General features: G+C 49.2%; 1 protein-coding gene across 6 annotated transcripts in view; it reads left to right on the forward strand.

The window, feature by feature from the left end:
* The window catches only part of LOC112989794 (monocarboxylate transporter 2-like), a 45,307-nt gene that overhangs the window by 13,310 nt on the left and 16,328 nt on the right, over positions 1 to 15,669 (forward strand). The window contains exons 1-2 of one of the 6 annotated variants that reach the window (XM_026111181.2): positions 3,380 to 3,678; positions 4,220 to 4,491. The exons of the other annotated variants lie outside the window; for them this stretch is intronic. Coding sequence (XP_025966966.2) covers positions 4,275 to 4,491 — 217 coding nt within the window. The 5' untranslated portion in view covers positions 3,380 to 3,678; positions 4,220 to 4,274. Of the gene's footprint in view, positions 1 to 3,379; positions 3,679 to 4,219; positions 4,492 to 15,669 lie in introns of those variants that run through there. 6 annotated transcript variants of the gene reach the window in all.

Consider the following 15,669-nt stretch of genomic DNA (forward strand, 5'->3'; position numbering starts at 1 on the left):
GCAAAGGATTTTGTTGAATTAATAATGTTACTATGGATTGATCCCTCGGAAAAAGTTAAGAACGCTGCTGGAAAAATAAATGCATGTGTCTATTTTCAGAGGACTGGGAAACCTCTTTCCTAAAACAGATGGCACTGAGGAACGTAGTGGGATCGCAGCCCGGGTTGCTGAGGCCAGGCCCGTGGTTTTGCAGACAAGTGCTGCTTATCTCATTCATCAGTTTAGAAGCTCTGTTTTAACCTCAGTTCTGGACCGGGTTTCACTGCTAGTTAATCTTATGAGAAAATGGAAAATGAGAACAGTGTAATTTTGAAAAACACAAGTATGCTAGGGAAATGTGAGTCACGGGCATTTGTACAAAGTGCAGAGTTACCTCTTTAGGTGCTCCTTTACCTGATGCCGTTTTCCTGCAGCAGGGCTGGTTGGTTTGTTTGTTTTTGTTTTTTTAATGTGGAAACAGTTTCTAAAGTTTTTAATTGACTTTCAAAGACTCAATGAAGGAAAACACTGGTGGGGTTAGAGTCATAGCTCCTACCTTTGGCTGCAATAAAAAAGAGAAGGAAGCCTCGCATAAAAGGCTCCAAACAAATTCTTTCCAAATACCAAAGTAGCCCACTGAGAATAAGAAATGCTTTCCATTCTCAGGGGAGCCCGGTTGTTTTCCTTTTTTTTTTTTTTCTTTTTTTTTTTTTTTTCAGGAAAAGAAAAACACACAAATTGCCAACATTAGTCATTTTCTTTTACCAGTTTTTGTGACCTTATATTTTAAAGAATATTGTTTATCAAACCTTGGGCTTCAACAAGTGAAAAATGCTAGGTCATTTGATTTATAAAAAAAAATTAAATATCTATTGGAACTGTCACAGAAAGCTTTGCAAAGTTGGGAAAACGGGCACTTGAGGGGGGAGAGGAACAGCTTCAAATTCCAACTTAATTCATTCCCCTTTTACCCCCTTGACCCTCTTCTGTCAACAGCTCCGGAGTTAAGAGCTCTGAATACAATAGCTGTCACTTATTTACATGGAGAACCATGATAGGGAAATGAGTCATCTGAAAAGGTGTTTTGCAATTTTAATCAATTTAGTTGCTGCTTGCCAGCAAATTAAAAAATCTGCCCTCCAGGAAGCGTCTGCTGTCTGGAAGAGCAAGCTGAGCTCAAACCCCCGAGGGGCCGAGCTCCCGAAATGGAGGGGTGCACTCACATAAGCCGTTTGCTGTGGGGTGAGCCCGAATCTCCTGAAGTTGAGAAAAGTCCTTTCTGGCCCAGCAGGCCCAGGATTTCTGCCACGCGCCTTGCGAGACCTGCCAGGGCTCGTTCTCGGATGGTCCCTCTCTCTCCTCGGAGTGTCGTGTCGGGCTTGTGAGCATCTCTTCGGAGCAACACGGGGGCACAGGCTAATCCTTTCCAGACATTATCATTTATCCCCTCCGCTCCCTTCTATCTTCTGTTGTAACTGATCTCCTGTTTGGTGGTGCTTCCCGCTCCAGTATTGAGTTTACCACCAGTTCGTGTGAAGTTGCCAGGCTAGTTTTTCCTGCAGAGGAAATTGTTTAATGTTACATTAGACTTGAGCATTTCTGTAGAAGGAAATGGTCCTGTTTTCCAGCCCCAGGTCATCGCCGGTGTTGTCCCTGCTCCTCTATCCCACTGCTCTGCAGGATCTTTCTATTTGCCCTCCCCATCCTCCACACTGGTGCTAAGGATGAGCCTAGGTTCAATTTTTTGTGTTAAGCTAAGGAAATGCAGCCTGTCTTGGTTCACGGTGGTTTCTGTACAGGCGAGTCTTGCCGTGGTAGTGACCATACCTGCTGTGAAATCCACCGCAGCAGTCCTCTGTACAACCTTTTGGTGGAAAAAGGTGAGGTGTTGAGCGAAAGCTGTCTTTGAAGGTGTGATAGTGAATGCTAAAGCGGCATAGTCCAGGCTGTACGTGTTGTTTTCCAACCGAGTCTGTCTGACCTCGGTACTTGGTGCCTCCCTTGGTCTCCCTGCAGGCCACCCCTCTTTGACCTTGGCTGTATGGGCAGAAACAGTCCCCTCTGCATAACGTCCCACTCCTCTTGTGTGGGTCCCAGACCTTATATGCAGATAACTTTGTGTTGGCAGACCCTGGAAACCATAGAGAAATTGGAGAAAACAGTCCCATCCCCTTGGCCATCCACTTTTTCAGCTGAAGCCAGGGTTTTTGCACACTGGAGAGACCATAATAATCCTGCCCCTTGGGTGTCAGACTTCCAGGTATCCCTTCCTTGCTGCTTCGTGCATGCAGTACGACATTGTAAAACTGAGTTTTAAGGATACCTGCAGCTCATAAAGTTAATCCAGGCTGTACTGCGATCAAATTCTCCAGATCATCATACTGCAACACTGACACCTGAGAGTAAAAGTCTTCTGTTCATTTTAAGTTTACTCAGTTTTATAGGAAGAAAGAAAAGGATAGAAAGAAAGAAATAAAACACCATCTTACAGAGACATTGTAAAGAGATCTTTAAAGGTCTAGGTTATCTGTCTCAGGAGAATTATGGAGCAAGACACTGATTTCCCCCTATCCTCCTTTATTGCTTAATTGCCTATGTAGAAAAATGGGATTTATCATACTGCACGTTCTGTTTTGGGAGCCTTGGAGGGAGGGTGGAAATGGGGAGGAAGGAACTTCCTTCTTTGTGCTCCATTAGACATGCTTGTACCTGAACCAAAAGCAGCACCAGCATTAAAATCACATTGTTAAGGATTAGCAAATTGTGGCTTCAAAATGACTGGACTTAGAGAAGAAAGAGCACTGGAGATCAGCAGGTTTTACCTTCCCCAGGCTGTGCTCGCTCCTGCTCTAGCTGCTGCGGGATCCGGGCGTCCCTTAGTTACATGGTGCCGGCAGGCAGAAACCTCCACTTCAGTTGGAGTGGAAGGATGAGCCCGCTGACCCGCAACCCTTACAGAGGGGTCTGGCATTAGGCTTCGTAAGAGAAGGAAACAAAAAAGTGCATGGCAGCAATGCTTAAATGCCATTCCTAAAAACATACATCTAATTAGCATGGATGAATAAGCCGTGACTTGTTTTCTGAATGTTAGGTTATTTTTTCTGAAATTGGATTGAATACAGATTTACGGGAGGTTAAGGAATAGCTGATGTGACCTTTTAAAATACAGAAGAGTCAAGGGCGCGGTGGAGGGTCTCCTCAGGTGATCTGTGCAGTGCCCATCGCGTGGTTTACTTGTAGGGAAAACGTGCTATGCCCAGATGGTCCTTTGCTTTCTGGTGCCTTGGTGCTTCCACAAGCTGGAGACCGCTGGAGCTGGCGTAAGGCACCGGCTTGTTTCAGTTCGGACCTTTGCGGCTGCGGAAAAAGCTCGCGGTCTCCCTCTCCGCGGTGCCAGAAGGCCGAGCAGGGTGGTGGGGTGGTGTCGAAGCTCTCCGGTGGCATCCGTGTGCGTTCCCGTGCCGTCGGGGCCGGAGGGCACAGGGCTGTCGCCCTCCAGCAACCCGCGGAGCTGCTGCTTAAGCCGGGAGGCGGCGAGGTTGAGCAAGAGGCGAGCGTGGCCGAGCCCCTGTGACTTTTTAGCAAAAGCAAACAGTGCTGGTTTCCTCGGTCGGACTCCCCTGTAGAGAGGCAGAGGACGCAGAGAAGTGGGGACTGTCGCCAGCGGGTGCCCAGCCGCACGGGTCTGCCGGGGCGCAGGTAGGGCAGGGGGCCAAAACCGCCATTCTTTTTTTTTTTAATGAGCTCCCTGGGTCCTCACCGTCCCGGGGCTGGGGGAAAAGCTGGGGGAGTTTCTGCTGGGGGGGGGCGGCCCGTCCCTTGTGGGGCGGTGCCGGGACCGGGCACTCAGCCGCGGCGCTGCCTGCAGGTGGGTGCCGGGGGGGGGGGGGGTATCCCAGGGGGGGTATCCTGGAGGGGGGGGTATCCTGGGTGGGGGGCTGCCTGGGTGCATGCAAGTGGGGCGGGTGCATGCTGTGTCCCACACTCACCCCAAAAGAGGAAAAACAGCAGCGGCACGGTGGGACAGCAGATGTAGCTGATTCTCGCCGCCTGATTTTCTCCACCTTACGCGGTAGAAACGAGCCGTACCGAGGGCACGCGTTCAATTTAAGCTCTGCACGTAGCGTCTGCATTTCTGTGGATGCAACAGGTTTCGTTGTCCAGCGGCTGGGCCCCCGCCGAGAGCACGTGGCGAGGGGACCCCCTGGGAGTGACCGAGCATCTGGACTTTGTTTTCCAGGGCTTCCCGAGGAGCGGCGCGCAGGTGGGCATCCGTCCGTCCGCTCGGCCTGGCCATGCCTCCCACCGCGGATACGGGGCGAGCCGCCAGCCCGCCGGACGGCGCCTGGGGCTGGGTGGTGGCGTTTGGAGCTTTTGTCTCCATTGGATTCGCGTATGCCTTTCCCAAGGGCATCGCGGTCTTCTTCAAAGAAATCCAGGATTTCTTTGGCACGTCCTATAGCGAGATCGCGTGGGTCTCCTCGATTATGTTGGCCACGACGTACGGCGCAGGTGAGTAACCCGGCGGTACCGCTGCGTTGCAGCGTGCTGCGTAAAACCAGGAATAACCCGGGAGCTCTGCTCTGGCACAGCCGGTCATGGCAGCGGGACGTAGGGCACGACCTCTTCTGAAGGCGCTTCTCCTGCCTGGTTGGGACCCAAGTAGGTAACTTGGTGCCCAAACGGCTGTAGAGGACAGCGTGGCCCAGCCGCAGCGTTTCTGAGCGCAGGTGCCTTGTGCCGCGCTGCCGGCAGTCACGAGCTCTCTGCAAGCCCAAGGGAAGGAGCCCGGGGAATCGACGGGATATAAAATAACAAGGTCTGGTTTCCAGCTACAGGGGAGCACGGAGCAGAGCAATAAATGAAGCAGCTGCTTGTTTATCGTGGCAGGTTATAAGCAGAGCAGTGAAATAGCAAGTCAATCATTCTTATCGTTCACAAAGCAGCGCGTATACCTTAGCTGTTTTCTTACGTTTTTTGATACCACTATCATGTCAGACAATGAAAAATTGGGCTGCCTGTGATAAAATCTGAAATGAGATGTAGACAGGAGCCATGCTCTGTAATTGCAGGAAACTTCATTAATATTTTTTCCTGGCCATGCAATCAATTCCAAAAATATTCTTTCTTTTAAATAGGGACTTCTTTTTTTTTGGCTTCCTTAAGAACGCGCTGCCGTGCTTTCTGGCAGTGAAAGTTAAGATGCTGTATGCTTTAAAGGTGCGTGGAGCTGAAGCGATGCTTGAATCAAAGCCACTCTACTGTAATCCACCCTACTGCAACCCGCTACAAAGGCTTGGTCCCACAAGAGACCAAGAGAGAGCAGCTCTGCAAGGCCTTGAGTTCGTATTTGAGAGGTCAGGCTTCTTGTTTTCCTGTTTAGATCCATGTGAACCCACAAACATGGTACTTCAAGGATGAAATTCAAGCAGCTGTTTGGAAAGGCAAACCACACGCAAGCCGGTGTCATCGTCACGGGCCACCCGCTGCTCTTGCACCTCCTGGCCTCCCCGGAGGGCTGCAGAGCCCCCGCGCTGGGGCCCAAATGGCTCCTGGGCGTCATTCCCCTGCACGGAAAAGCACTTTTGCCTCAGTTCCCATAACATAAATAAGCAGTGTGCAATGTATGGAAACAGTCTGGCCCCGTATAGGCTGAACCCAAGCTAATGGCATGCACCTAGGGTGCAGCAGGGGAGGAAAACCCTGCCGCGTGGAGGCTAGCAGAAGGACACCTTGTCATTTAGGTGCTACTTGAGTCCTGTTTTAAAGGGCTGGGATGAATTTCATCCTGATTAACTGGTTTCAATTTTAATCTCTTGTGATGGTGAGTGTCGCAGAAGCACTCAACTGGGGGGGAAAAAAAGGAAAAGCCACCAGTTGCTGTCTTTGGTGCGTTCAGTTGCTTACAGACGAGCATCTAGGAAGCAACGTGGTTTAGAAGTCAAAGAGAGATGGCTAGTTTTTGGTACAAAATACACGTGACTGTGTGGATGCTGCTGTAAATGCTGTGAGCTGATACAAAAATTAGGATGTCACTCGGGAAAGATTTTTTCTGGGATTTTAGTGCATTTCAGCACGCTAAAAGCGTCGTGTGGAGATTAGAGATCACCGTCCATCACTGCAGGCGAAACAGCTCTGCCCCAAGGAACGCGGCATCGGGGAGGGATGCAGAGCACGGGCAGCTGTGGCGGGAACCATGTAAACCTGTAACGCAGCAGAAAGTGCCCCAAAATCCTTCTCCATGAGCTGGGGGCTCCCTTTCTGTCTCCGCAGGCCGTGTCGATCCCAGCTCTGCCTTTCAGCGTCACCCCGTTCCCCCCAGGGCTTTTGCCATCACCAGAGCGTGCGCTTAGCGTGCCCATCTCCATGCAGCCGGCGGTGGTGCTACCCGTCCTCTGCTGGACACTACGGATCTGGAGACGGGGGCCAGCGTGGGCTGGTTTTCCTCAGCCTCATGGCCACGTGGTGCTGGCAGACCTCGGCTGGCTTTGGAGCGAGGCTGGTTGTGGATGTGGAAGCTGTAAACGTGCGGTGGTGGGGTAGACCACTGAGGGTACATGCTCTCATGCCGCAGCTCTGAGTGCAGCAGCTGGGGGTTGGAGGCCACAGCCCGGAGGACAGGTCCCACGACTGCATCAGGTGCAGAGCTCCTGCGTCTCTTTGCGTCTCTTGGTACAAGTCAGGGCAGAGAAGCTGATTCTGGAGCAGGTGAAACGTTGGGCTCATCTTGTCCGGCTTCTCCCACTTGCAGGCTTTCAGGTCCAGTTCCTCCTCTCAAAGGCTTCAAGCCAGCGCTGTGTGCTATGAACCCAGGATGTTGCAGTGGAGTGTCTTTTATCTCAATTACCTGAGCGTCTCCTGTCTTTTGGCAAGGAGCTTTAACTTTACCCTGCCTTATGCTGTTGTGCCGTAATACAGGCGATGACAGAAATGGGCACTGTTAGACTTAATTACAGATGATCATGCCTTTGTACCTTCCCACTCGCCTTGCGGTTGCTCAGAGTTACGTCCGTTTAATAGTCCTCTCCTCCTTTTCTCTGTCTTGAGCAAGATTTATGCTCGTTTGATCTTCCCTCTCGCTGGGGTGATCCCCTTGGCTTGCTGAGATGCCGAGTTGCCTAGTGACTGCAGACAAGGCTGTGGTGGGAGTTTACAGAACATCAAGCAATTGAAGCAGGTGCCCAAGAGTGTATTTAACACATCTAATGTGATTGACTGGGCATTTAACGCCAGAGTGGGTTTGACATATGAACAACTTCAGTGGTTTGGAAATCCTCATTAAAGGAATTGAGCACCAGTTCCTACGCGTTGCCAAAGTCCTGCTCCGCTAAGGTGCCCCGTAGAGTTGTTAGGAAGACAGCACTGTAAAGCTTGATTCGCTTTGCTGATAAGTTAGAAGATAATTTGACACTGGGTTTTTGTGAAACAGTTTTTAAAAATAAGAAATGCTAGAAATGCCCAAGCAAGCTTTTAATGTAGTCCTGAGCAACTAGTAGAGTTGCTAAAAAAAAAACTAGGGTAGTTATCGCTGCAGTTTGTCCATTTCTTCCTTCCTTTCCCCAAATGAGCAGTGAGACAGAGCTGTGTCACCGTGTCCAGGCAGAGGTGACACGGAGCGTGAACTGCAGCCAGCCGGGAGCTGTGCCTGGTGCGAGGAGCGTGTCCTACGCCGAGACGTCAGGCTCCCAGGGCTCCCTGCTGTGAGGTGCTCTCAGAAGCTGCCTGAGCAGAGGTTTGGCTTTTCTGGTAAGCGAGTGCCGTTAGAAGTCCTCAGGTGTTAACCTGGTCCACGTCTTTGTTGACATGAGTCAATGAAGTGGGGTGTTGTGAAACGGGTCAAAATAGGCAAGCAGCAATGTTCGCTGGGTCCCAGCAAAAACAGCTGCTGGGATTACGAAAATAATAGATAACATCTTTCTGGAGGCAGCTGGCCAAATGGTGGGTTTGCTGGTATCATACGTAGGCAACAGGACTGTTAGGAGCAGAATGAAACCCGATGCCTGGAGATGTGGGCCTGCCACCCTCCCTCCCCTCTGCTCCGGTAACAAAAATTGGCCTAGGTATGGAACAAAATGGGCCGAAATGCAATAATCTGGAAGGCAGCCACGCAGATCTAAAGCTGTCCCTGGGAGCCAGCAGCCTCCGCTGTTTGCTCAGCCGAGTTGAGGGAAAGCCCTGGACCGTGGCACGGCGGGCTGCTCGGCATCCTTGGCGGGGGCCACACCACCCGGCGCTTTGGGAAAGCGCAGAGGGTCCGATGTTCTCGCCCGCAGCAGCTTTTGTCTGCAGACCTCCGCAGGGAGCAGTCCCTCCTTCCCTTCACGCGTCCTTTGGTACGGGGCCTTGTTTTTAAGCTGCGCTGCTTTACCTCATAACAGAGCTTTTGTTTGTGTCTCGTGCGTAATGCAAGCAAAGCGTATTTTCTGAAAACACTTCCACAAACTAACCCAGACCTCCACTGGAGCAGTCTGTTGATCTGGGCAGCGTGGACGCAGGTTTACACCGACCACCTGAGGCTTTGGCTCGCAGCACCAGAGCAGCACCAGTTTTGCAGACTGAGGCTGAAGATCGGTGGCCGAGAATGTTTCTGCCCTTCAGTTTTCGTTTGATTCCCCTAGGAAGCTATTTTACACCAGCTGGGGCTCTGGCAATATATATTGCCGAAGTTTTAATGTGTCTTATCCCCTAGTTTCCTAGTCTGGACTATGTTGCAGAAAGCAATTTTGTCACTATGCTACAAGTAGTAAAACAGATTAGTGTGCAGTAAAGTGGATTGCTTGGACTTTATGACCAGGTGCTTGTAGTTCTCTCCAACGTTGCAGTCGCCGTGTTTCTAGGTGCAGAGCAAGCTGAGAGGTTTGTGAGTGAAGAGCACCAGGGAACATTGCTTTTCTCTGACGAAATCCTGCAGGGTGAAACTCTGTCAAGCTGATAAGGAAGGATTTCCATTTTGGAATATTTCTACGTTTTTTGTATAGGTGAAGAGCTCTTTCCTTACCCCAAATGAGAGCAGTGTTACGGAGCAGAGTCTTCGCCTCCCGCAGAGGACAGGACCCCAGACCTGCCCGTGCAGGACCAGCGCCATCCTTTCCTAGAGGTGCTTTCTGCTGTCGCTCAGCAACTAGGCATCAGGCTCTGGATGCGATGGGGACACACTGAGGTTTTTAAAATGTGCAGCACTATAGGGCACTACTTAGTCCAGCTGCATGGTCTTTGCAGGGTTTCCTTTGGCCAACCTGCTTCCTTGGGTTTGTCGTGACAACACAAGACTCAGGGTCCCAAGGTCTTGCCTCGCATACAGGCATTTATTTTATTCAGGCAGACGATCTTAAATATAACCAGAAAATCGAAGCGTGTGGCCTTGATGCCTCCTGACTTGGGCCATGTGCCCCAATTGTGCCCACAATACCAGAGTTTCCCTTTTTCCATTTTTAGGGTGACATGTTTCAAACTAGGCCACAGATGAGTCCCAGGAGATAACCATTACCCCAGGAAAGGAGGTGGCAGCTGAGCTCCCAAGAAGGAATATGAATTTGCTAGTAATTTAGTTGCCCTATTCAGCATCGAGGGAAGCAGCCAAACATTCTAAAAATAAGAAATACTGATGCTACTAATTTAATAGCAGCAATGTTCTTGTAGCTGTTATGGTCTCCTCTAAGGCTACAAGAGAGGCAAGGTTTGTGGGGAGAAGTAGTATCTTTTATTATGGCCAGCTGCTAGAGTTTGACAAATGGGCAGGCTTTCTGCCACATGTGCCAGAATAGAGAGAATAACTTAATACCTAGGACAATATCTGCATTTTCAGGTTTTTTATGATTGTGTGGCCAGAATGATCCTTTCATCATTGTAATGAAACAACAGAAGCCGTCTGAGTGAAACTCGCAGACCAGATCCTGACACAGAGTCATTTCAGCTGATAAGCTCGAATAGCCATGGCTATAGTAGGAGAAGTATGACGTTTTTTTTTTTCTTTCCTAATTTTGAAGAATCTCTCTCTTTCTTTTGCAGTTGTGCAGCTAGACCTTGTGTGTGTGTTTGTATATAGCTGGTAGCTGTCAGTATTTGCTGCTTCTGTTGTCCCTTAATATATAAAGCATTAAGCTGTATCAGGACCTTACATTGTTTTTATTCAATATCTAACGCAATGGAGTCTTGGTCTTTGTCTCTGTCTGCTCTAGTTATACAGCCCCAAACTATCCACAATGCTGTTTTTACATATCCAGATTTGTATTAAAATTAGGGAGTTGCCTTCCTTCTGTTTTGCAAAGACAGAAACAGAGCCACCTTTTGCAACACATAGAAAATGAGAATATTTTGGAAGTAAAAACCTTATCATGAAGCCAGCCAGTGCTTATTACTCTTGTTATTTATTATTTATCATTCTGAAATTGGATGAAAGTCTGAAGATTTAATTCTGGAGATGCCTCACAATTGATTCTTTTCTCTGAAGAAACTTTCTCCCAGAGCTTGTAACTGCTTAATAGATATCTGCTAAAGCAGCAAGGGAGAGATTGTGCTGTTCTTGGAAGTTGAAAGTTGACAGTTGACCTTGAACATTTAATCCAAGATCTTATAGCTATATTTTATTACATTGCTAGGATGATAAATTGCAGTGACAGGTTTAGAAAGGACCTTACAACATGCATTGACATAAAACAATATTAATAATGAGTTTGATTCTGTGGTTTTTACTTCATCAAAACTGCCCATTTTCTCAGGGCTCTCTTCCACTCGTCCCAAGTGCTTACAAATAGTTGTGAAGAGCCACAGCACTAAAAGGGGAAACTGAGGCACAGGAAGGGAGGTGATTTTTGTCAAGGACAAACAGCAAATGAGAATCAGAGCTTAGATGAGGACTCGGGAGGCGCAAGCCTTCCTCAAACCATGGTCATGATAGGCCCCTGGTGGTCCACAGGGCCAGGGCTGGATGTGCTGCTGCTTGGTGGAGCCAGACTTCACGACTGTGTTTCCTACCGGGAGGTTAGTGATGGGGGTGCCGGGCGGTGCCTGGGAAGTTGCGTGTTGTGTATTGCCCATTACAGTGGGAACTGCCAGCATTTTGCAGTGGCTTTTCTGTTCAGAGGCCCAAACTGACGGGAGTCCTCCTCATGGTGGAAAGACATTTGCATAACAGCAGGTTGCATGTGTGGAGCAGAGACCACAGTGGTGTTGTCCAATTTAAGCAATACTTTTTCCAAGGCAGGAGTCCTTTTGCAGCACTGTGCTCGCACACCATCGCTACCGTTTTCATCCCCTGCTGCTGAGAAAGGAGCTGCAGCAGCACGTGCAGCGGCTCTCACTTTTCCTTTAAGAAACCCAAAGCCCTGAACCTGCAGGTTCTCACACAAGTAGCTTCACTCCTAAGAAGCAGAGGGGTTATCCCTGTGGATCGTGCTTGGGTGATGGCAGCATGCGGTTTCCATCTTTTTCTATAACTTTGACTTAACGGAGAAGTAAAAAGGTAAGTACGGTTTGCATTCAGTGATGCTCAGCAGTTACGGGTACGTGTGTGCAGTGCTTATCGGCACTGCGCAGCCGGCCAGTCCCCCGTCTTTCTCGTAACATCACTGCTCTGGGCTGCAATGAGGGTGGCTGTTCGTGCGTGGAGGCAGCAAGCGTGCGTGCAGTCCTTGGGGCTACTCGCACAGCCAGGCGGAGGGCTACGAAGATGGTTAAGGGACTGGAGCATCTCTCTTTTGAGGAAAGTCTGAGAGAGCTGGGCCTGTTTAGCCCGGAGAAGGGAAGAGAAGACTGAGAGGGGATCTTATCAACCTACACAAATATCTAAAGGGGGGATGTAGAAAGGATGGAGCCAGACTATTTTCAGTGGTGCCCAGCGACAGGGCAAGAGGCAACAGGCACAAACTGAAACACAGGAAGCTCCATCTGAATACGAGGAAAAACCTCTTTACCGTGAGGGTGACAGAGCACTGGAGCAGGCTGCCCAGAGAGGCTGTGGAGTCTCCTTCCTTAGAGATATTCAAAACCTGCCTGGACGCAATCCCGTGCAACGTGCTCCAGGTGACCCTGCTTGAGCAGGGGTGTTGGACTAGGTGATCTCCAGAGGTCCCTTCCAGCCTCGACCCTTCTGTGATTCTGTGAAAAAATTTCAATCAGGGCTACAGGTTTCCCTGGGCATGTGCTTTTCTGCCTGGAGACTTTGTTCGATTGAAACAAGACTTATCTATTTATCCACCACGGATACGCAGTGTCCTACCACAGCCTTACGCCTGATGGACGGCCAGGCATCCTGTCCCGGGCCTGGGCACACAGTCACCTGCGCACCAGCTCCGTGTGCTGGCCGTGACCCTCTCGCGGGCTGCAGCCACTTCGTGGAGTCCCGCCAAGCGCTACTCTGGCTCCCTGTGTCATTTAAACGACAAATCTTCCCACGCTGGCACGATCCCGAGTGTAGCAGCACCGTTATGATCTTGGATTTCGTTAAGAAAGCTGGGTGAAGGGTTATTTGTTTCCTGTAATGGATGGCGCTGCAGATTCATATACTTCTACTGGCTCTTGGAAAGCACTCAAGCCCTGCAAGGTCACCACATATGTGCTTATATTTTTTATTTTTTTAAATAGCCCTGTTCTAGTTAAAAGCAATAATAGCACTATAGGTTCAGGTGAAATATTTCTGTGTTCGTGGACTTGGTCACAAAGCTTTATCATTTCGTCCTTTGTTGGAGCTAGCAAGGTCACCAGGCAGGAGAAATAGAGATGTGATAGACTTAATAAAAACAGAGATTAATAAGAACTAGGAAGAAGAAAGCGAAGGGTTTTGGTTGGGGGGTTGCTAATGCTTCACAGGCAGCTTTAGGTCCAGGAGGAGGTTATAATCTGCTCCAGCAAGTAATGTGTGAGTGTTAAAGCTTATTCCACCGGTCAGTACAGTATGAATGTTGTGTGTTGCCACAGGAAGGAGTGTGAGAGCTTTTATGCCAACTTATCTAGCAGTATTGCAATTATTCTGCCCCTGGATGGCCCCCCAAAATAACTGGGGTCTCGGTCAAATTATGGAGGGCTCCTAGGGTATGGACAAAGCCCTTTTGTAAACATGCCCAATTTGCTGATTTGCTCGTAGGGCCAGCGGTTAAGACCGCTAACCAAGAGCTCCTGATCTCGGGATAGGTGTTTCGGTGGCGTAGGAAACTCACGTTCTGCAGTTGGACTTCAGATGCAGACAGAGAATCTGGGGAACGGATAAAAGACTGCGGATCTGCCACAGCAAAAGGTTAGCTAAAAAAACCCATGGGAAAGAAATTTAAAAGACTTGGAGTCGTAACCTTCAGAAGGTCAGCGGCTGTGATCTGCTGTGTGGGTGCGATCCAAACCAGCCGCCCAGGGAAAACCGCTGAGCGCAAGCAGCTGCGTGCTCAGCACCTGGGATGCCATCGCCTTGCAGGAGCAGTTATTGCGTTGCCTAAATATGAAGTGACACGAAGGACCTTGGCTGCAGCCCCGATTTGGGAACTGTTGGCCTGTGGCTCCTCAGGATGCGGCAGGACCAACACGTGTCAGCTCTGTAATCTGGAAATTGAAATGCTGAGGCACTGATCAGATAAGATGGCTGGATAAGGAGGAGGACGCTTTGTCTCTTTGAAGCTTGGCCATCTTCTGCTTTGTGTTTCTTTTTTTTTTTTTTTTTTTTTAGATCAGGATGCTGCTGTGGCAAATTCATGTGTTTCTGCTGGGAGGTCAGACTGGCTTTCCAAGGACGTGTCTGGTGGGTGCAGGGAAGAGGGAGGGCTGCTGCAGCTTTGTTTCCCCGCTTAGTTTATTATCCTCACAGGCTTCTCAGCTTGTTCCTGGTCCAGTCCTGCTTTGGAGACCAGCACCACAGAGTGTGAACTCAGCAGTTTGATGATCGAGTAACAGACGTCCGTGCAGTCTCTCCCATGCTTGGGTCGTGCATCTCGAAGGGGTTGTGCTGAGATTGCCTTGCCCTGCAGCATTTGCTGTAGCCTCTCAAAGCAATGCTATTGCCCCCTTTAATATACAGACCACTTTCCTCACCCAAGAGGAGGGAAGAGAGGCAACTTTTAGTGACCGGTTAGTTGTTGGGGCTGCTGTCATGTATGCTGGATTTATGGCTGCTTATTTAAAACTGATTATTTGCAGTGCAAATTAATAGTAACACAAGGTGTCAGGGAGGTTTAGGGGTGGACTGATCCTTGGAGTTTGCTCTTTGAGGACTCGTTGAGAGGTATTTGCTGCTGTGACTGTCACCTCAACTGTTCCCTGTGCACAAAAACCCATCATACTGTATTATTAACAGGTACTAATACTACTTCTCCAGTAATTTGGACTAGATGAATGCAGGGTTGGTTACCACAGGTCAGCTGGCAAGCAGCAGTTCTCCAAGCTACAGCAACTCAATTACTTGCCTCTGTGTGAACAACCACTTAAGAGCGTGAGCCTGCTGCGTCCCGGTCCCTGTAGCTCTGCTCTAGCAAGGCAGGAGACCTGCAGGGTTGTAGGTGTGAAGATGCCATCCCTTTCCCCTGCTTTGACATGTCACTGTGCCCCGTATTTTCCTTCCTTTCAGGACACGTATCGTTAACGGGTGCTGATTGCTGATGCTGATCTGCGCTGCCTCGGGAGGCTGGTATATTCTGGCAGCATATTAATAACACGGGGGCATTGCTTTCATTTAAGGGGTAATGAGAAGGTTGCTCTGTTACAATAGGCTGGTACCCTGGTGGATAAATTACAAGGCCAAAGGCAGTGTTGTTATTCCACTGAGGGAATGAGATTATTACTGAGGAAATTGCAGGACTGCTCCTATCGGTGTTTTACTACGAGCGTAATAATAGACTTTGTTTTATTAGTATAAATGATTTTCCCCCCTTTCCTCTCAGCTGAGTACGCTCCACTCCTTATGTCCCCAATGACTCCCTATAGTCACTGAGCTCCTTACTATTATCTGTGTTTTCAAGCAGTTTGGAAAATATTAACTATCTAGGCAGTTCTTTTGGTGCTGACCAAAGCCCCCGTACAACAAGAGCTCTGCCTGCTCCGGAGCCGCTGGTCATGGGGAAGGGAAAACTGGGGGCAGCTGGGCTGCACCGGGGGACCTGAGGTCCACGGCAGAGTGCAGGGGGGCTGCGAGTCTCTTTTACGGTCTCTGTGGCCATCCCAGGGCCGTACCAACAGAAATACGATGTTTGCGCTGGCTCTGTGCCACTTTACACCCCCGGAAGGTCAGTCTCGCGAAGCGTGGGATAAATCCACGTGGCGTGGAGGCCTCTCCATTTCAGGGTCTGTCCTTCTGGATCTTGGTTCTTCATCGTGTGTCTGAAAGCTCTGCGGAGAAATATGCCAGCAGCAATTCATCTGAGCCAGCGTTCACTGGGAACTGGGAAGGATGCTTCTGTTAGTTTAAAAAAAAAAAAAAAAAAAAAAAAAGCCACAAGCCAAACTTTACAAATAAAGCACATATATATGGTTCAAAGCATGGGAGGGAAGAACATTTAAATAGAGTGCTTAATAAAAATACGCTGGTGTTTTGCAGCAAAACTGGAAGTTTTGCACCTCATTAAAAATTCATAAGTCTTATTGCTAAAAACAAAAAGGCAATTCAGGTGCCTCTATATAGTGCTGTTGCACTTGCGGGAGTTAGGGCTGATCTGGATTGATATTTCTTCTTAAATGCCAAGTCTGTGTTCTGATCCTGTCTGGATTACAGTTCAG

The sequence above is a fragment of the Dromaius novaehollandiae genome, chromosome 12, assembly GCF_036370855.1.
Source record: "Dromaius novaehollandiae isolate bDroNov1 chromosome 12, bDroNov1.hap1, whole genome shotgun sequence".
Taxonomy (NCBI): Eukaryota; Metazoa; Chordata; class Aves; order Casuariiformes; family Dromaiidae; genus Dromaius; species Dromaius novaehollandiae.